Genomic DNA, 20,713 nt, shown 5'->3' on the forward strand with positions numbered 1-20,713 from the left:
CAAAGTACTTAAGGTAAGCATTTGCCCATGTTCTGCTGACTGTGGAGTTGTGGCTCATCCTCTTCAATCTTTGAAGAGGGGATCCTTCAATGAAATTTGCCATTCATCTGCTCCTCTCAACAAGCGTGCAGTAAGATAGGGCTACTGCCCCATCTATGAAGGCTGGCCAAACACGGGTCATGACCAGTCCTAAATCGTTTAATGGTTAACCACTGCCTCCTTGAAAACTGAGACCTGAACCCGGGGACCTCGTTGGGGGCCAAATATGGTAAAGTCAGATGGGGGTGGGGGTGTTGGATTAGAACCATATGTGGGGCTCTGGGTTGGGTATTTCCAGATGTGGGTTGAGGATATCTTTATGGTTCGGTAGATTGGGGTAGCCTTCAATCTTTTGGAGCATCCTTTGGGTAGATGCCGTTTTCTGAATGTGTGGAGGAGCAATGTTTGTTAAAACAGATAGCCAACGAAGAGGGTTAGAGGTCTTGAGTGAATTGTCCCAGTTATGATTCCCATGGTTCTGTTGAGCTGGGTGTCCATGTAGTGTGTAAAAGGATTTTAGTGCGATTTCTCACATTTATTCACATTTTAACTGGACACTAATACACATTCAATGCATTTGTCCCATACTTGACAAGGTGCTTTATTTCTTTCCCCGCCTTACATAGCAGTGATTTTGTATGAATTTGACACAGAATGAAAGTCACTGCACAAGAGGTGATAAAGCCCCAAAAAAACATTCTTGCAGGATAGTTGCTTAAGATAGCTGAAAGACATTGCAAGGTTAGCATACATATTAGATATCTATTGTGTTTTTTTTTTTTTTTTAATTAGATTATATTTCCTTCTGTCTTCTCAACGGAACTGAAGTGGACTAACACGCAGACCAATCACATCCTTGCCGATCTCAGTCACCTGAGAAGTGAAATTAAAGATTAGCATCATGTTCAGGGCCATCAAATCACGCCAGTTTGCTTTTATTCCGTCCTACCTGTGTGACCCGGCACACCTGGCCCTTGTATGGGGGGCAGTAGCAGGCCCCAGACAGCGGGCACTTCTCCACAGGACGGCCGCGGTACAGTGGGACGAAGGAAGCGGCGCAAAGGTCGAACGGATTGTGCGGGTCGTAGTTCAGCTGGTGGGCGTCTGTCAGGTTCTTCTCACACGCCGCCATAATCTTGCGTGTCTGAGTTGGGAGAGGGGGGGGGGGCGGAATTTAAAACATTAACATGATATCAAGAGAAACTAGAGAAGGCCATCACTGCAGAAATAGTGTGTGAATGCAAAAGAGGTGACACTGAACTGAAATGCTGTGGAATTAAAAGTATATTTGAACTATAGAATGGATTAGTTTGAATTGGTTGAGAAATATGTAAGGAGGCAGTAAATGTGTAAAATCTTAACTTCAGCATTTTATTGTGAACGCTTCGAACGCGATAAATAGTTCCTAAGATGTCCCGAATGAGCTGAATATTTTGAAGTTGGAAAAGTTCAAATTAGTCGACAAATGTGGAAGGATGAGGTAAATATGTCAAATGTCTGCATTCGTTTGGGAATGTTGGAAAATGTGGAATCAAAAAAAATTGGAGAATGCAAAAAATAGTTCACAAATGTCCTCAAGCTCAACAATTTAAAGTTGGAATGGGAAAGATGAGCAACTTTTTTAAATGTCTCATTCACTTAAGTGAGGTTTCATTTGTGCGGTAAATTAAGAATTCTGGGGAAAGTAGGAATTTTGTCGCAAATTTGGTGAATCTTTTGACGTTTGGATGGTCTGACATTGGCTGAGACGTGGACGGAGTAGCGTGTCGAAAAAGAGGGGAGAATGATGATAACGAATTCTGGTGCAAAATAACGTGATTTAATGTAAATGTGAAAAGTTTGACTGGTGACCTGCTGCGCGACGTCGGGCTTGGGGCCGAGCTCGAGCAGGCGACGCGCAAAGCCTGCGGCTGTCTTGAAGTTGCGCAGCTTGAAGAAGAGGTTCAGAGCGGTGCGCAACACCAGCACCATGTGGACTGGCTGGAGGTTGCAGTGGGTGAAATAGGCGGCCATCTGTACGGGACAACAAACACGCAGTTAGGAGACCGGCAATAAATAAATACAATGATGAGTCAACCTGACCTCACAGAGCCTCTTCTGTTGGTCCAGTGTGTCTTTGGGCAACTTCTTCCTCTCAGTCTCCATTGTCAGACCCACGATGTACTCCTTGCAAATGGTGATCAACTGCTGAGCCTAAAACAGGGATATTTAATGACATAATTCTATATTAATAAACCCAATATGTATAGTACATTTACAGGGTCCCTCTGCTATTCACTACCCAAGTAGTGGGGGTTTAACCATACTTAAGCATCTATGGAGGCCAAAACACACAGAACAAAGCGCTTTGTTGAAAATATCCGCCACGTTGCCGTCTCACCTCGGCAATCTCTTGCTTGTTGTCAACGACCAGCAGCGGCACTGACAACAGGATGGCTCGGAAGCGCTCCACGGCCTCCTCGAAGCGCCCGGTGGTGGTCAACTGGTAGCACTGCTGCAGGCGGGCGATGAGGTCGGCCAGGCGGAGGCCCACGGCCGGCAGCCCCTGCTTGGCTCCGCAGTCCTTCCAGTTCCTCTGGGGGTTGCCCCGCAGGCAGGGCAGAGAGGGCAGGGCCAGGTAGCAGGTGCGGCCCCTGGACAGCGTCTGCATGAAGAGCGACTTGTATGGACCGAAGTTGACGACTCCGACTTGGTCGTGGAGCAGCTGTGGAGGGAAGCGGCGACGTTTAGTATAACACTACCCTGGTAGACGTTGGTAAGAAGGCAACTTACTCTCATGGCGGTCTCAAAGGAGCCTGCCAAGATGTGGTCCACGGGTAGTTGGGAATTGTTGCACCACATCTGTGTGGGGCTCATTCCCTTGGTGGGTGGAACGAAGAAGCCATCCTCTGTCGATCCGCCTGCGCCGGCTGGTAAATCCTTATGGCGTAGAACACAATGGATTTAGCAAGGTTTTTATATTTCATATACACAAGGGGTGAACAAAGTGTGCCACACGGGCCACATACGGCTTGCACCGGTCTTTAATCCAGCCCACCAAGCATTTACATGTCCATCAAGGATCTCCTACCAGCTCTGGTGGAAGGTCCAGGTCCTCCTCCACTTCCCATCCTCCTCCATCTTCTTTGGCACCACCCTCGTCGCCAAAGCCATCCTGAGCATCCATGAAGCCATCTGAGCGAACAAATGGTAATTTAACACCATAAAATGAGGTCGAGGCAGCTCTTGTTAGGACTTGGTCTTTGGAAGCTTTTATTATTATCAGTGTTTCAAAGCAGCAGTGTGTAGCAAATCACACACATGACAACGAAAACAATAACTTTCTGCAATTCCCATCTGTCTAGATTTGGTATCTATCGAATAAAATTTCTAAGCATTTACTATTGAAGGACCTTTGGAAATCATCCCAATATGGTCACTTCAAACCAAAATGGTAGACTTCCTGTGTCTTCTCAGGCCATTTGGTGAGTTTTCACATGTATAGACACAAAATAGTGTTTACAAATCAATCATAACAGGCCACCTGAAAAGGTCTCAGGGACCTGTGCCTCAAATTGAAGGGGAACTCGACCATTTTGGTTTACAGCAGCCATTTTGGACAAATTTCAGGGCTTAGACGTACTTTGACAAACTCCTACTAGGTGAGTCGCCTGAACCGGTATACTAAACCAGTGATTCCAAACCACTGAATTGGTGCTCCAATTATTACCCATTTACTATAATCTTTGTTCATCCATCTATGCCAGTGACGTAGAACAGTCAGAACATTTAAATGGTTTTTCCACTTGATGGCAGAAGGTACAATTAACCTTTGCATCCACCTGTTGCAACCCATACAACACACTACAGTTTAGTGGTTCTCTGAACAGGCCCAGATTTCACACCAAGTAAATTTGGGAGTAAATTAAGATGACATTATCATTTCAGTGTATATACATTTTGTGACGTTTTGGTTTGGTGGTGTGCTGTGAGACTTAACTTAAAATGTGTTTTGATGCAATAAAGGCGTGGAAAAACTGCCAAAGACAGATGGGTGACAGAAAAAAGCCATCGCCAACTGTTGTGGATGGAACATTTGGCTTCACCGTGAAAAAATGTGAGCGAGGGCCTGTATGTTTCTGCTTTAATTTGTCAATACTATGATTTTTGTGTTTTCCAGGGCTATTTATGAAAAAGAAATGGTTCAACTTGGTTAAAAAAAAAATGTGGATACCAGTTGAGAACTTACCCTCATCCAGCTGAAGCTCGGCATCGTCTCCCCAGCCTTCTGCTCCGGAGGAATCCATGTCCAGGTCGGCCGCCATCTGACCTGCTTTCCCTACAAAACAAACATAACAATTATGCAGCTCACTGACTTTGACTTCCGTCGCATTTCGTGTTCCCCTTTACCCTTGGCTGCGATGGCTCCCTCGAAGAAGCCCTTGGAGACAGTGAGCAAGGGCCAGTTGGTGTCGAGGGGGTTGATTGGTGGTGGTGGCTGCAGGAGCTGGGCGTTGGGATCCACCTCCGGTAACTGCAAGTGACGAACGTTTTTAAATCTTACTGCCAAATGGTGGTGTGGTGGTGATGTGCAACTATTGTGAGTCATTTTGGCAATTTACAGTCTCCTTTTCCAGATCAAACGTCTCTTTGAGGGCCTCGGCTTCTTCATCCAGTCCGTGTGTGGCAGCAGTCAGGTAAGCCAGAGACTCTGGGGGGAAAAAAACAACAACACGAGTTGAACATGGAAAATTTCATGTTCAATTTAAGACTTAAGAGCTTTTTAAAGTCCTCTTAATGGTGGGAACTTTTTCCCCCCAAAACTGAAAATGTTTAAGAAACCATTGTGGAACGAGGAACATTGTATTGCGTCTTTCAACTATGGAAACCACAACCTAAAGTTTGTCTCTGGAACATTATCAAGACCGAAAGACGACCCTGCTTGTGGGGGAACTTTACCTCACAACTAGGAACGTGCGGTCGATCATCGGTTTGGACCGCAGGAAATAGTGCGTGAGAATTCGGAAAGGTTAAAAGAAGCATGGCGCTTTGCAGAGGTGCAGCAACTTTTTGGAGCGGGGTCTACATGCTCAAAATCTCTTGACTGGAGCCTTTTGTGGTAATGCAACTTTGATGACTACGAGTGGGTGATACGGACTATATTATTTTTATCTCTGAGATATTTTTAAGCCCACTGACTAAAGGACTGTCATTTTAAAAGGACTACTTAGGCTTTTTATGGACACCTCGGACACGACTAAAGGTAAAAGTCATGTTTCACATACCGTCTTTAACAAAGCGGAGAGCACTTTGGTTTGTTCTTTCTTGGTAATTTCAGTCACAATGTGGCTTAGGTTTTCGTGTTAACTCACTCTGACCGCAGTTCTTCAGGATACGGACTCTCTCGCTGACATCTCCCAAGTAGAGCGCTGCCTGGTAGTGGCCGCTCATGTCTTTCCTAATCTCAGCTTCCAAGAAAGAAGACGGTGGACAGTTTAGCTACTGTGGAAGATTATCATACCAATCAAAAAGATTTCTCGCACTCACCGATTTTCATCATTTTGCGTAACTTGGCCAGGTTGCCGGTGATGAGGTAGAGGAAGGTGAGCTTGTCAAAGTTCTTGGTCCTCTGGTAGCACATCTCCACTACCTGGTGGTGGCCCTGCAACAGAGCCGCCTCGCCCAGACGCTCCCAGCAGCTGCGCTCGTCCAGCGCCTTAGCCGCCTCCAGCGCCACCTTGAACAAGGGTGGCGGCAATGAACTTGCAACATATCGCAAAGGAAGAGAGGAACCGGAACTGTGAGCCTTACCTCTATGTTCCCGCACTCCAGAGCAAGGCTGAAGCGAGTCTTCTCGTCCTTGACAAAGTGCAGTGCCACCTCAGGGTATCCCTTCTTCTGCAGGTAGGCAATGATGGATTGGCCCACCAGCTTGGCGTTACGGACCATATGAAGCACCTGAAAAGGTAAAAAAAATTTAATAAAACCATCTGGGACCTTGTAAACCGAGGAAGCCCTGTAGCGCGTTTATGAGGTGGCTATCTGAAGCCAATGGTAATAATGCTGTTGGTGAGTGCTAATCTGTGCGACAAACAACTGCCACTCGGACTTCGGGATGACAGCGGTTCCGCAAAGTCGTGAAGCCGCTTGTCAGGCGCACCTCGTCATATTTGCGGTTAACCAGGGCCAGTTTGAAGCGGTACTCGGTGGGGTCGATGGTGAGGACGCGCGGCCGGCACTCCCTGTCCAGGCAGTACACGTTGTTGCCTCGCACGCGGGTAACGTAAATGGGCAGGTCCAGCGTCCTGATGATGCCATGATCACTAAATGGAGAGATGCATGTTAAAATACAAATTCAGCTACAGCCTGGCACACACACGTCAATAATTGGGCCTAATTTGAGCATTTCTCCTCTCTTTCGGACAAAGTCAGCAAAGGCTCTGTTATCCTCACTGATTATCCCTTGTTGTGGGATAAGTTAAAGGGACTTTGATTCTGTGAACATTGGGACTCATTCCATAGTTCTGGACTTACAAGTGCTGTCTGCAGAAAAGAAAAAAAATAAAGAAAAAATAAATAAATAAATAAAAGGAATTTTAGACTTGTTTTCTGATGAAAATTTTGATTTTCAGCCAGATTTTGGCCCGCCCACATTTTGGTCACATCGGCCTGCCCAAGGCCTGACACGTCTAGTGCAGGAGGTGATGACAGTTCCTCACTGAAGTACTATGTATTTTGCAGTGTATTTTTTGCCTATATTGAAAGTCAAATGAGTGACATTTTAGTAGACTTAAAAAAAAAATATAATAATAATAATACTTAATTAGTTGACATGCTTCTTTGAAGAAAGGAGACAGCCGCATCATCCCACGTGAGGCAAGTGCTTGCAGATTAATTTCCACATATATAAATGGGTTTCCTCAGTTCAATGCTTTATTGATTTCATCACAAATGCCTCTTGAAAAGCGTTCTGATGGATGACGTGACACAGGTGTTTCTGTAGGGTGCATGGTGGCATTGTGTGAAACAAGTGGACTACGATGGGCACTGCTGGATGTGAATATGGGGAACACCAGCCATCATGGCGTCATCTTCGTACCGTTTTATCAAGATCGAATGCTTGAAAAAATTGTTTTGGACGATGACATTAAACAGGCGTTTGATTTTGTGACATTAACAGCTTTTTGTATGGTCATGGGGCTCGGCTGACCGTGACTTTGATGTGCATGAATGGTCATTGCGGGAAAATCCTTGTGTGCGCCGTCAACTCAGAGTTGGTCGAGCCGTACACAAATATTGGAGCAACTCGTTGTGTTGAGTGTTTGTATAACGAGTCTTCCATATAGCGGGGGCGCGAATGTTGATCTCCGATATACATGTCCACTCTTTGTATGTGAACAGAGTGATGTCTGTGCACGTACCCTGACGTGAGGGCATATTTGATGTGGTTGGAGGTGGTGTAAATGAAGACGCCGCTCTCATCCCAGGCGCCGCTCTTCACTCGGATGTTCTCGTGTATGTTGCAGAGGCTCTCCAGCTTGCGGTTGCAGATCATAATGGCTGAAAAGCAAACAGCCGAGGGAACAATTTAGCCTATTGTCACACACACAGTCCGTCGAAGGTAGGTCGGTGGGCTGTTCTAACCGTGCTTGGCCAGCAGTGCCACGTGGCTGGTGTCAGCGCTCCACACCACGTACTTGACCTTGGCGATTTTGACGGTGGCCAGTGAGCGCTTCTGCTGCACGTCGAACAGCGTCACGCCATCAGCGTCCCGCAGCAGCAACGAGCCGGTGCCGGCGTAGAAGATCTCCTCGCAGCTCGGCACCTGCACTTTCTTCACAATCTCGTTCTTCAGGTTCTTGATCAGCAGCTGCAAGAGGCAAGGCACGGATGCAAATATGATTTGGCTGGATTTACACTGCAGGTCCAAGTGGCATTGAAATATTTTGTTTTCCACAATATTCAGATGCACTCGCATATCCATATCTATATACCATACCAGATACGTATTCCTAATAACTGTCGCTTAAAGTGTGTAGTGTAAATCAAGGCTTAGAATATTTGGATTATCTTGTTTTCCCCAACTAAAATGAATGAGGATACTCACAGAGTGCATGCGGTCAAGGACGGCAAATCTGTTCCTCGCCACCCACACGGCTGTCAGGCCAGAGGACCGCTTTCCTTCGGGTGCTGAGAAGGACAGAACCATCATTACATCATTGTCATTTTAAATAAGAGTCATTCACTGCACTGTTTCCATACCATCAGGGTTCTGAGAGTCACTCTCTTTGGGAATGGTGTACAGGTCATAGGTGCTGTTCTCCAGATTGGTCGCCCTCTGAAGGAGGTAAAGAGTATTGCGTCCCATGAATACACAATACAACTTCCCTGAAGTGTTTTGTGTTATTTGGGATACAGTGCGTCTGCAGCGTGCCCCCACACGCTGACTCTGTACTTTCGAGCTAGCTGGCTTGTTAGCTTGCTAGCCAGGTAACTCATGAGCTAGCGCAAATAACAAACACTTATCATTGCTCTAAGTGTCTCCATTGTGAGGGCCCGCCCAAGCCAAGGCAGCGGCGAAAGTCTCATCCAACACGCCACAGCCATGCCCTGCACGGGGCCTCACAATGGAGACACTGCAGTGAATGAAGTTTTTAATCACGTTCACGAGCTATAAATACATGCTTTAAGACATTATTTATTTATTTATTTATTTTTACAGCTTGCTATGTTTCTTGTAGGAGATCTTGTCAACTTTCCTGTTCTAATGGCAGATAACTGCACGCGTGAAATAAACTCCTTATTTCTTTCTTCTAAGCCCAATTTTTGCAGTATAGCGATCAATGAGCAATGACACTCACAGTGCAGAGGAGCACAGCATTCTCAGCGGGGTTGTAAGACATGCTGAACACTGGAAACTTGGAGCCACTGCGAAAAGAAGACATAATTGTCACACTCGTTAGCACATTGTGAAACCAACTGAGCTCGCTGCTGCTAATCGTCTACCTGCGCAGTTGCATGACAGCAGTGTCCTTGCTGCTGTTGAAGTCCAGCTGGCGCAGGAAGCGCTCCTTGACGTAGTAGAGCATGTTGCCATGGACGGCGTACGCCGGACGCTCGCGCTCCAGCTTGAACACAATCATGCCACTGTCATGGCCTGGAGGATAACGTTGAATGTTAACTTAAATGGGAAAACAAGCTTGCATATTCTAGTCATCTCCATCCTTTGTGGAGCAATTACAATACAGTGAACCCACTTTATCACAGTGGATACGTTTCAGTTCCACGATAGGTGAAAAGCCACGGAGACCATAAAAAAAAAACTCAGATGCTTTAAACACATTTAAGTCTTAAAACACAACACGCATTCCTGAGTTATTTCTGTCGTTGGCAATACATGAGACTATCACATTACATTACTTTGAAGAAATGATAAGAGTCCCGCTCACAGTTCTTCAAATAAGATGCAAAGCGAGCTTGCTTCAGGCTGTTAACTTGTCCTTCCAAGTTGAACAAAAGATAAACATTGTAAACAAACTAAAAGGTTCAATTAAAAATTATATTTCATCGAACAAAAGAGTGCTATCTAAATATTAACATAAAAAGCAAAATGCCATAGGTGGAGTATCGATAATTGATGTGTTACAGAAATTACATACCTTAAAACAACTGATACTTTAACTCATACTTGTCTCCATATTTATTATTTTGTTTTACTCCGCTATCCGTTTTTATACCTTGCACACTGTAGAAATATTGCAAATGTATGCCTTGGTGTATGTTCCCCAATTCTCACTTTGACAGGTCCTCTCCATGATTTTGAAAGCTGTTCAAGTTGGAAGTCCATCCATCCATTTTCTGAGCCGCTTCTCCTCACTAGGGTCGCGGGCGTGCTGGAGCCCATCCCAGCTATCATCGGGCAGGAGGCGGGGTACACCCTGAACTGGCTGCCAGCTAATCGCAGGGCACATACAAACAAACAACCATTCGCACTCACATGCACACCTATGGGCAATTTAGAGTCTCCAATTCATGCATGTTTTTGGGATGTGGGAGGAAACCGGAGTGCCCGGAGAAAACCCACGCAGGCACGGGGAGAACATGCAAACGGTGGACAACTGGTTAGAGCGCCTGCCTCACAGTTCTGAGGTGCGGGGTTCAATCCCCGGCCCCGGCTGTGTGGAGTTTGCATGTTCTCCCCGTGCCTGCATGGGTTTTCTCCGGGCACTCGTTTTCTCCCACATCCCAAAAACATGCATTGTAGGTTAATAGGAGACTCTAAATTGCCCGTAGGTGTGAATGTGAATGGTTGTTTGTTTGTATGTGCCCTGTGATTGGCTGGCAAACAGTTCAGGGTGTACCCCACCTCCTGCCCGATGATAGCGGAGATAGGCTCCAGCACGCCCGCGACCCTAGTGAGGAGAAGCGGCTCAGAAAATGGATGGATGGATGGATTCAGGCTGGTGGGCGTGGTCTTCTCCAAGTCAGCACTCCCTCTTCCTACGCCCCGCCCATGGTGTATTTAACTCTAAACTCACACCTTTCTCAGGAGAGTAGAACTGGAGTAAGGTTGAGTTGAGGCTTCTTTTTCCTTCTGTGCTGGTAGCTCGCCAGCTGGGTGGCCCCCGGCAACCCCTCCCCCTTCTTTTGTTCCCTTTTTGTCCTCGGGCACCACCACGTGCGCGAACGCCCGCTGCAACCAGGCTGGCGGCATTTTAGATCGAAGAAGTCGACCATGCGGCTCCGATCGCTTTGCCTAGCCACAATCGGTTGGCGGGGGCGTCAACGAGCAGCTGCTGGGATCCCGGACCGATCCGGCACGCCTCTAAGGGCCAGAGCTCGGCTCGCCACCAGGTCAACCGGCAGAGAAGTTATGAGCGCATCCCAAATGGGACAACATCTTTCCTTTCCTATTTCTTTTTTCTTTTTGTGAATCTGGGTTTTCTTCAACCAAACCTCCTTCGTTTCCGCATGAGATCTGGAGGAAGACCACCCCCAAAGACCAGCTGATCAGCGTTCGTGAGTCGACACTGCAATCCTTACTATGATGTGCATCACTGCGTAATAATTGTGGGGAAATTACTAGCTTCATACGAAATCCCAACTTTGCCTACTCTCACTCTGACTCAACGGATTTTAGTTTAGCCCAGCGACCACACACGATGTCCTAATTTCAATGTTTGTACACCTTATTTCCTCTCTTTCGTTTACCCTTAGTGTTATTTTCTTGTTGTAGTTTGTAGTTGTGTGTTTCATTAAATATAACATAAAATTCCACTCATGGTCATATTTTGTGTGTGTTCTGAATTTAAGTAAACCTCTGTAACCTCGGACTCAAAATGTTGTAAAGTGTAGCAACCTACAGATCAGGAGACTGATTTTAAAAAGGTTTGTCGCCATTTCGCCTAAAGTTAAACTTAAAAAAAAAAAAAAAAATGTTACATGGTGCCCTTTGAGACATTAGTTTGATTTTAACAATCAAATCGAATTTTACCATAAACCGGAAGTAACGCGAACATCGCTCCCGGCTTATTACTTTATCCTAAAGGTAGGCACATCAAAGTATTTAAAAAAATAAAATAAAATACAAAATAAAAGTTATCAACGTGATCGTATGTCCCTGGATTGTCTTAAAAATCTTCAATAACTGTGGCACGATGGATGGATTGAAATATAGCGTGGCAACACTGTACCTGCAGCAAAGAGGTTGAGGTTGGGGTGTGCTCCCAGCACCCAGAAGCGGTCGTGGTCTCGGCGGAATGTCTGCACGCCGGTCCTCTTGGACATGTCCCACACCCGTATGCTCTTGTCCTCAGAGTTTGACAGGATGAGCTCCTGGCGTGGGTGGAACACTGCACAGGAGACGTTGTTGTAGTGCCCACGGCACGTGTCAAGCTCCCACGCCTTGGACTCTGGAGGTGGAAGGAGAACCATTTTGAAAGTTTTGTTACGTAATTGTGATTAATTACGCTAACTAAATTGAAGCATATTCCCTAAACACTTATCTTCTTTCTACTTTCAGGAAATACATTTTATAGATATACTTCAGTGAGCACTGGATTACGTTTTGTAATGTTTACAACACAAAATTGTCATTTGTCAGGAATCCTTTGTTAAAAATCTTTCCACCCTGACGCAGACCTACCACGTGCCATTTTTGAGACGCACAATTCCAATTGAACAGAATTTCATTTCTATAGCACCAATTCACAACAGAAGTTGTCCTAAGGCATTTTATACGGCGAAGATGTGTCCGTACTAATCTCAATTTGCACATATGGCAATCAAGCGCTATGCTATTGTATTCTTACCATTCATCCTCCAGATCTTGACCTGCCGGTCATCAGCACCTGAAACGATGAGTGGCATGCTGGGATGGAAGGCGGCCCAGTTGACGCCTCGGTCGTGACCCTGGACAAAAGACACAGCTCTCAGTTTAAGTCACACTGGTGGTGAAGCATTGCAGGATTTAAAACAGTTCACAGTAAGGGGACGGTAAAGTCTCATGTAAATGAGCTACTGTTCCCTATCGGTATATGTGCAACCTGCTTTGTCGTTCGGCAAAACGGGTCTAAGAACTTCCTCTCGGTTCTGAGGAATGGCTAAGGTAGCCGTGACAAAAGCAACCATAGTAACTTCAAATGTCTGTGTCGTTTTTTAGCATTTCACTAGCGCCATATATATCACATCATATTTGGATAAATAAGTATGTATTTAACTTTTTTTTCAAAGACAAGCCATAAATATTTTTTGGGGGAGCTTTGGCTTCAAAAGATGTAATCAAAACATAGCTATGCTATCAGCAATCCTGCTTTCCAGGATTGGTCACATGACAGTGCACATATAGCGAATTCACCTCTACTTTGGGTTGTGTCAATACAAGAACGGCTTTTGTTATGACGACAATGGGCGGAGCTTTGGCGTGGCTACTTGTTGAGTCCAGAGGCTGAAAAAGTCAACACCCAGAAAGAATTGACTTCATTTTCATTCGTGTAGGCAGAACTTCATCACCAAGCTATCGAGTGACACTTTGTAAAATCAGTGCAGCACTACTAGAGTGTGTGCCGTTTCTCAGAAAATAATGCTGTTAGCCAACTTTAATCTGTGCTAACACGGCAGTTCTGCTTCGCTTTAACATAGTAGTGTTTCGCTTAAAAATGGTGGACCTTTGCCCAGCCTACCTGCCAAGTCATGGGTAGAGAAACTCGCCATGGGGGCCGTATTATGCAAATTAGCCAAATTGTGATGTCACAATGAGGCAAAATTATGAATGGCTCGATCACAGACATTTGAAGAAACTGGGAGGCTCACTAAAGACTTTGTCGTTTAGTTTCACATTTGATAGGTGCGCAGGCACACCAGAGACCCAACAATCTGTATATGTGATAGTAATTGTATTAACATATTTAATAAATTATATTATTAATGTTTTAAATCCCTAGTGTGTTGTTCCAACTTCAAGGTTAATAATTTACCCCCCAAAAAAATAAAAAATGCCCGGTGTTCCAGCTTCAAGACTCTCAGAGCTACATACCCAGGCGTCGTGAAGGATTGTTTAGTCTCAGACAAACAAAATATTTATTTTACATAATACAGGGAAACTTTGGTTCCTTTTATATGGTGGCAACGTAACTCAAATGCTGTAGACTTTCACTAACCCACGCTAATGCAATTGTCAATTCCTTATTAAAAATACAGTGTTCCCCAGTCGCATTCACAATTTGCAGATTCACCTATTTGCAGTTTTGTGCTCAGGCCAAAGCCCAGTTCAATACAAAAGTGTTGCTTTGGTACCATCTTGGTACAGAGGAGCTATGTTGAAGTGAGTTGAGGCTCTTCTTACAGTGCTTTGATGTAATTTTGTGGAATCTACAGGCATCAAGTGCTTGTGAAAAACAAGGGAATGCATTGCACACCGTTCCTAACCTCAAAATCTTGCATGTCAGACCGTCGTCAATTAAAGACCTCTGTATGCGTATAAAAAATGTTTCAATTTTAAGGTTGAGAGGCTTCGAAAACACTACTTACTACCAACCCAACAGACTCTTTAGAGGAAACAATGACAAACGTCTCCATTTCTTAACGCGACTGCAGCGGTAAAAGCGCACCCCCATTCACCTCAAGCACGTGCTTGACGACTGCGTCGGAGGCACCGAACAGGTCGACGCCGGAAATGCCGCGGACCTCCGTCTCCACGGCGCCAGGTGACAAGTTCTTCTTCCTCAGACCTGCAACCGACATTCAGAGTCGCGGGTGGGACAGTGGGGCGTGCGGGAAGGCGAACATAATGTTTGGGAGGGAAGAAAAATAGTCAACAAAAAAAATTTAACAAATACAACATAACAAATATGACAGATAAAAAGGCGACAATAAGAAGCAGTGAAGTTTGGCTGACTGCTGGACCAGCGGACACACACTCAGGATGGAGACATCACAAATGTTTGCTCTGCCTGCACGTGGCGTCGGATTGGGTTAGAGAGGGGGGGAAAATAATTGGGTTGGACTGAGAAGCTTGCGTTGGTGATGACTCCCGCCTGAACAAACAATGTGGTGAGCATCTGGTTCGGCAGTGAGAAGAAATGACCGGAAAATGGAATGGAACTAGGAACCCGTGTGCAAGTGTGGATGTTTCCAGGGAGGGCAGTGGATAAGGGGGCACATTAGGGAGGGCGTGGGTGGTGATGGTTGGGATTATAAAGACATCCTCTGATGGGGCTTTGGATGTGAAGAGCGTGAAGTTATTTTACTTGAATGCTCATGCGTGCCTGATGAGTCGCATGCTACTTTAAAATCCTGGTTAGCATAAAGTTGTTAAGAAGAATACAATATAAACTATACTTTGTGTTAGCTTGGTGCAAATGTCATGCAGTATATAAGCTAAAACTCCTAAATATCAGACCTGAGGAATTGCAGAAAGGCAAGTAGTCCTGGATGCTGTGTTTTTGCCCTTTATATGCCGTATAAGAAATAAAAATGTAGTATGTAGTATGTGAGTAGAAATGTAAGTGTGAGTGGACATCAAGACATGCAAACAATGCCCAGTGAGCTTACAAACAGGGGGGTGAAAGGAGTAAGGAGGGGTTAATGGTTACTTCCAAAAGGGAAAAACAGACAGCAAAGACATTAAGAAGCATGCAGAGGAAAGCAAACACCTCCTCACTCATCAAATATGATTGAAAGTCACATAATGATCAATACAACTTTACTGGGAGGGGGTGTTTGCACATTCAGCCCGCAGAGTTTGTCCTATACAAGTCAGAGAGGAAGAGGAAGGCCGGGACGTGAATTCTACGTCCCGTTTCAGCCTGTTTCTCATCTGATAAAGTGAACACACATCTGTTGAATTAGATTTTTCTCATAGGAATAAAATGACAACATGAAAAATTGTTTTCAAACTCTTTGCTAAAAGTATTTAGTATTTTATTTCTACTTTTGTACCCCTAACATAGCATTTTTTCCCGAAGATTGTATTTTACATATCAAATTTTGGCATTTTACATCTTATATTTGTGTAATCTTCCATCTAATGTCTTGTTTTATATTTTGCTTTCTTTTCCCAGTGTTTTATTATTTTAATTTGGATATTTTAGTCAATGTTTTTGTAAAGCATATAATTTGTTCTATTTTTTTGACGATCATATTTTTGCACATTTTATCTTAATATTCTGTTATCTCGCAATAGTTATTTAGCCAGCTAATAATTTTGTACTTTTAGTTAAATAAATTATTCCATTTACGAATCTCCCCCATCTCATTTTCTTATATAAATGTTTATGGTATTTTTCATCTAAATATATTTTTGCACCCAAAAAGATTTTACCCAATAATTTTATTTCCCCAATCCCCAGTGTTTGCATATTTTTCATCTGTATTTATTTACATTTATTTGTTTTTTTTTGTTTAGCTTTAAAAAAAAAATTCTAATATTTGTATATTTTTCTCTCTAATATTTTTTAATTGGGGATTCAGCATTTCTGCTTTCGTAAGGAAGCTTGGGCAACTAAGTCAACATGTGCCATGCCATGCAGAAAGACTGAATGCTGAACTTCTTGTAATTTTTCAAAAATATTTCTGTCCAACCCCCAGTTGAATTATACAGATTTTTTGGGTGGATGAATTTCTGAGGAATATATATATATTTTTTTAATAACTTGTTAACAGAAAAACCATGCATTTCAACATTGGTGTGTTCACCTTGCATACCCATTGTACACTCCCCAACTCTCGCCCAGCCTCCTGCGCTCCGCAGACACCTAAAAGCCCTCACCGGAGATATCCCACACTCGCACGGTCTGGTCCAGGCTGGCCGACACGACCAGGTCCTCCGAGGGGTGGAACTGAGCGCACATGACGTAGTGGTTGTGGCCCGTCAGCACACTGTGGACACGAAGAGGGGCAGTGAGGAATGATTATTTTACATTTGAGCACCATTGTTCCATATCAAGTTTATTTAATTTACCAGACACAAGTCCTGGACTGCCAGTTCCAGATGCGAATGGTCTGGTCGTCGGAGGCACTCAGAATCCAGGGGTACTCCTAGAAGAGGAGCATATGAATGGGTGGATGTTTTGGCAATATTTCCCATGTTACAGTGATAAACAGGGCGCCACGGTGGACGACTTGTTGGCACATCTGCCTCAGAGTTTTGAGACCCCGGGTTCAAATCCGGCCCCGTCTGTGTGTTCTCCCCGTGCCCGCGTGGGTTTTCCCCAGGTACGTCGGTTTCCTCCCACATCCCAAAAACATTCATGGTAGGTTGATTAAGGATTCTAAATTGCCCGTAGGTGTGAATGTGAGTGCGAATGGTTGTTTGTTTATACTGTATGTGCCATGCGATTGACTGGCGACCAGTTCAGGGTGTACCCCGCCTCTCGCCCAAAGACTGTTGGGATAGGCACCAGCACGCCCGCGACCCTAGTTAGGATAAACGGTATGGAAAATTAATGATAAGCACTGGGGAAACACCAAAAGCTATCGGGGTGCTGAGGACTGCTTTCACACCTTACCAACTATTTGCAAGCAATAAGAAATTAATAAGTCAATTTTCCATATGTCCCCTTTAAGAAGTTTGGGAAAGGCTTCTCCAGAAGACTGTAAGTGGGAGAATAACTCACATGGTGGAAGAAGGTGGTCCTGATGTAGTCCAGGTGTCCGAGCAAGGTGAAGAGGCAGCGTCTCAGCTTGTAGTTCCACACCTTGTCAAAACAAACAAAAGATCAGCTACTTTTCAAATATGTAAAAAAAAAAATATAATAAAAATAAAATATATATATTTTTAAAGGAACTAATTGGTTTCACAGAGCGCCAGTATAACAACAACAAACAACCACATATAATGAACACCTTTATTTTGTAGTCATCTCCTCCAGACACAAACAGAGGCTGCTGTTTATGGAAATCAATTCCTCGAACCGGACCTGTGGGACGACATACACAAGTTACATCCAAATACAATGGAGTGAACACTCCCTTGTGCGGATAAGCGGCTCAGGAAATGGATGGATGTTTGAACAATGTATTGTTTTTCTAAAAGAATGTCCTCCCACTAAAGTTGACCTTTTTGCCCCTAATAAAAGAAATGATTTTTGTTTTCCTCTGAAATTTTTTTTTACAGTTTTTCCCTCTAGAAGAAATTAGAAAATTATCTTTTTTGTTTTGTTTGGGGGAGTGTGGGGGGTAAGTTTGCCCGTCTGTCTATCTGTCGTTGTATTCGGGGACAGTTTGAAATCATTGTTTATTCCCACACATCAGTGCATCCATCTCGATCTGTCTGATTAGAAAAAAAAAAAAAAAAAAAAGATTATATTTTACCATCATGCTCGTCAAACTTGTCAATGAGGGTGCACATGCGATAGTCCCACAGCTGGATGACACCGTTGTGCAAACTCGCAAGAACCCACGGCCTCTTTGGGTGGAAACTTAGGCCTGAAACGTAACAATCACACGTGCAAAAACAAACATACGATAAAATTAACAAATATACAATAAAATTAAAACAACGAACGAAACATAGATATAGTATCACTCTCAACGCTAAGTTAAAAGTAGGTCAGTCATTCACTCTTAGACATCGCGACCGGAAGATTAGCGTGATTAAAATAGATTTTAGGCAAATAAATACTAAATGTGTACATTTAGAGACAGATGTGGATACAATACAGTTGTAATAATGGTACAGCTCGCTAACGTTAGCCGTTAAAGCTCGCTTGCAACTAGCTCACGCTTACCTTTGACACGGGCCGACTTGGTTTCAAATTTGGTCAACATGGTCAAGGAAAACAGCGTGGACTGTTCTTTGAACTAAATATTAAAAGGAAAATAACTCCAGCCAAACGTAAAAAGGAGAAAATCCAATATTGTGGATAAGTTATGTTCGGCGGCTATCGCTCATTTAAGATGGACCTCTTTCTTTTTTTCCTGACACGTCTCCCGTTTTGTCTTCCGGGTTTGTGCAATAAAGTTGTCAATTGTGAAACGTTGCACTCATGCGCAGATGACGCAGAAAGCTCCACGGTGGCACGCACATAGAAACACAAGACATACATCCGATCTGACTTGGGTAGGAACCACGTGGGCTGGAGGAGCACGTGGGATACACGATATCACGACTCTCGACATATATAATTTATAGCCTTAATCAAAAATTTAAAAAAATATATATACGTTACGAAAAAGATAACAACAATAGAACTCGGAAGTGCTTTTAATTGTTTTCAATAAGAAAAAATGGAGGGAAAAAACGTGACTCTTATACTAAGCACACTACCCTAAGCATTGACTTTTTTTTTTTTTTTTACACGGTTGAACATTCAGTAGGTCACATTGACCCATGAATATCTTTGGTTTAACAAAAAACTAAAAGTTATAGTATTAAAGTGACATATTATCTTTCTCTATACACTTGACCCCTTTGAGGGGCAGAGGGCATCCACCAGAGCTCTTAATCTCACTTTCTTCTAGGCCGAGCCTTTGCTTGTTAACAGCTCACATAAACTGTATGTTCTTCAGATCTTGTAATATGGAATGTCTCCACGGGTGTCTTGGCCGACAGTGGGTACGGAAAGTTTTCAGACCCCCTTAAAATTATCCACTCATTTTTATATTGCAGCCATTTGCTAAAATCATTTAAGTTCTTTTTTCACATTAATATACACACAGCCCCCCATATTGGCAGAAAAAAAATGGAATTGGTGAAATGTTTGCAGATTTATTAAAAAAGAAAAACAGAAATATCACACAGCCATAAGTATTCAGACCCTATGCTCAGTATTTAGTGGAAGCCCCCTTTCGAGCAAAAACACCCATGAGTCTTTTTCACACCTGGATTTGGAGATCATCTGCCATTCCTCCTTGCAGATCCTCTCCAGTTCGGTCAGGTTGGATGGTGAACGTTGGTGGGCAGCCATTTTCAGGTCTTTCCAGAGATCCTCAATTGGGTTCAAGTCAGGGCTATGGCTGGGCCATTCAAGAACAGTCACGGAGTGGTTCTGAAGCCCCTCCTTCGGTATTTTAGCTGTGTGCTTAGGGTCATTGTCTTTTTTCAAGGCGAACCTTAGGCCCAGTCTGAGGTTCTGAGCACTCTGGAGAAGGTTTTCGTCCAGGATATCCCTGTACTTGGCCGCATTAATCTTTCCTTCGATTGCAACCAGTCTCCCTGTCCCTGCAACTGAAAAACACCCCCACAGCATGATGCTGCCACCGCCATGCTTCACTGTTGGGACTGTATTGGACAGGTGATGAGCAGTGCCTGGTTTTCTCCACACATGCCACTTAGAATTAAGGCCAACAATTTCTATCTTGGTCTCATCAGACCAGATAATCTTATTTCTCACCATCTTGGAGTATTTCAAGTGTTTTTTAACAAACTCCATGCGGGCTTTCATGTGTCTTGCACTGAGGAGAGGCTTCCGTCGGGCCACTCTGCCATAAAGCCCCGACTGGTGTTGGGCTGCAGTGATGCTTGACTTTCTAGAACTTTCTCCCGACTGCATCTCTGTTGCGCAGCCACAGTGATCTTTGGGTTCTTCTTTACCTCTCTCACCGAGGCTCTTCTCCCCCAATTGCTCAGTTTGGCCGGACGGCCAGCTCTAGGAAGGGTTCTGATCGTCCCAAACGTCTTCCATTTCAGGATTATGGAGGCCACTGTGACTTTAGGAACCTTAAGTCCAGCCAAAATCTTTTTGTAAACTTAGCCCAAACTGTGCCTTGCCACAATTCTGTCTCTGAGCTCTTCAGGCAGTTCCTTTGACCTCATGATTCTCATTTGCTCTGACATGCACTGTGAGCTGTAAGGTCTTATATATAAACACAGCTGGACTCCAATGAAGGTGTAGAACCATTTTAAGGATGGTCGGAAGAAATGGACAGCACCCAAGTGAAATATATATAAGTGTCACAGCAAAGGGTCTGAATACTTAAGAAAATCAGCAAAAATGTCAACAATTCCATTTTCTTTCTGTCAATATGGGGTGCTGTGTGTGCATTATTGAGGAAAAAAATGAACTTCAATGATTTTAACAAATGGCTGCAATATAAAAACGAGTGAAAAATTTAAGGGGTTCTGAGAACTTTCCATACCCACTGTACCGGCTTTCATCTTCCCCTGCGGGTTGTAGCCCAGGCCCTGTCTAGAGATGTTCTTTGAGTCCTTCCTCAGGGTGTTCTACTTTCTCCTCTTGATGGTGGTAGCTCTGCT

The 20,713-nt window shown here is 44.1% G+C and overlaps 1 protein-coding gene across 1 annotated transcript; it reads right to left on the reverse strand.

Moving 5' to 3' along the window:
• Positions 1-566: 566 nt before the first annotated feature.
• Positions 567-18,456, reverse strand: copa (COPI coat complex subunit alpha). Its single transcript, XM_061694676.1, has 29 exons — positions 18,246-18,456; positions 17,830-17,943; positions 17,362-17,435; positions 17,133-17,213; positions 16,478-16,554; positions 16,286-16,395; positions 14,137-14,246; positions 12,330-12,429; positions 11,712-11,930; positions 9,025-9,175; positions 8,880-8,946; positions 8,281-8,356; positions 8,126-8,208; positions 7,663-7,888; positions 7,440-7,578; positions 6,179-6,341; positions 5,830-5,976; positions 5,566-5,755; positions 5,391-5,486; positions 4,641-4,729; positions 4,429-4,552; positions 4,268-4,357; positions 3,110-3,213; positions 2,812-2,958; positions 2,420-2,743; positions 2,122-2,232; positions 1,891-2,052; positions 989-1,183; positions 567-912 (listed from the first exon to the last, which is right to left on the reverse strand). Exons 1-29 carry the CDS (start codon positions 18,283-18,285, stop codon positions 853-855), a joined length of 3,669 nt encoding a protein of 1,222 aa, XP_061550660.1. The 5' UTR covers positions 18,286-18,456; the 3' UTR covers positions 567-852.
• Positions 18,457-20,713: the final 2,257 nt, after the last annotated feature.

Source organism: Phycodurus eques, chromosome 13 (genome assembly GCF_024500275.1).
Source record: "Phycodurus eques isolate BA_2022a chromosome 13, UOR_Pequ_1.1, whole genome shotgun sequence".
NCBI classification, from domain to species: Eukaryota; Metazoa; Chordata; class Actinopteri; order Syngnathiformes; family Syngnathidae; genus Phycodurus; species Phycodurus eques.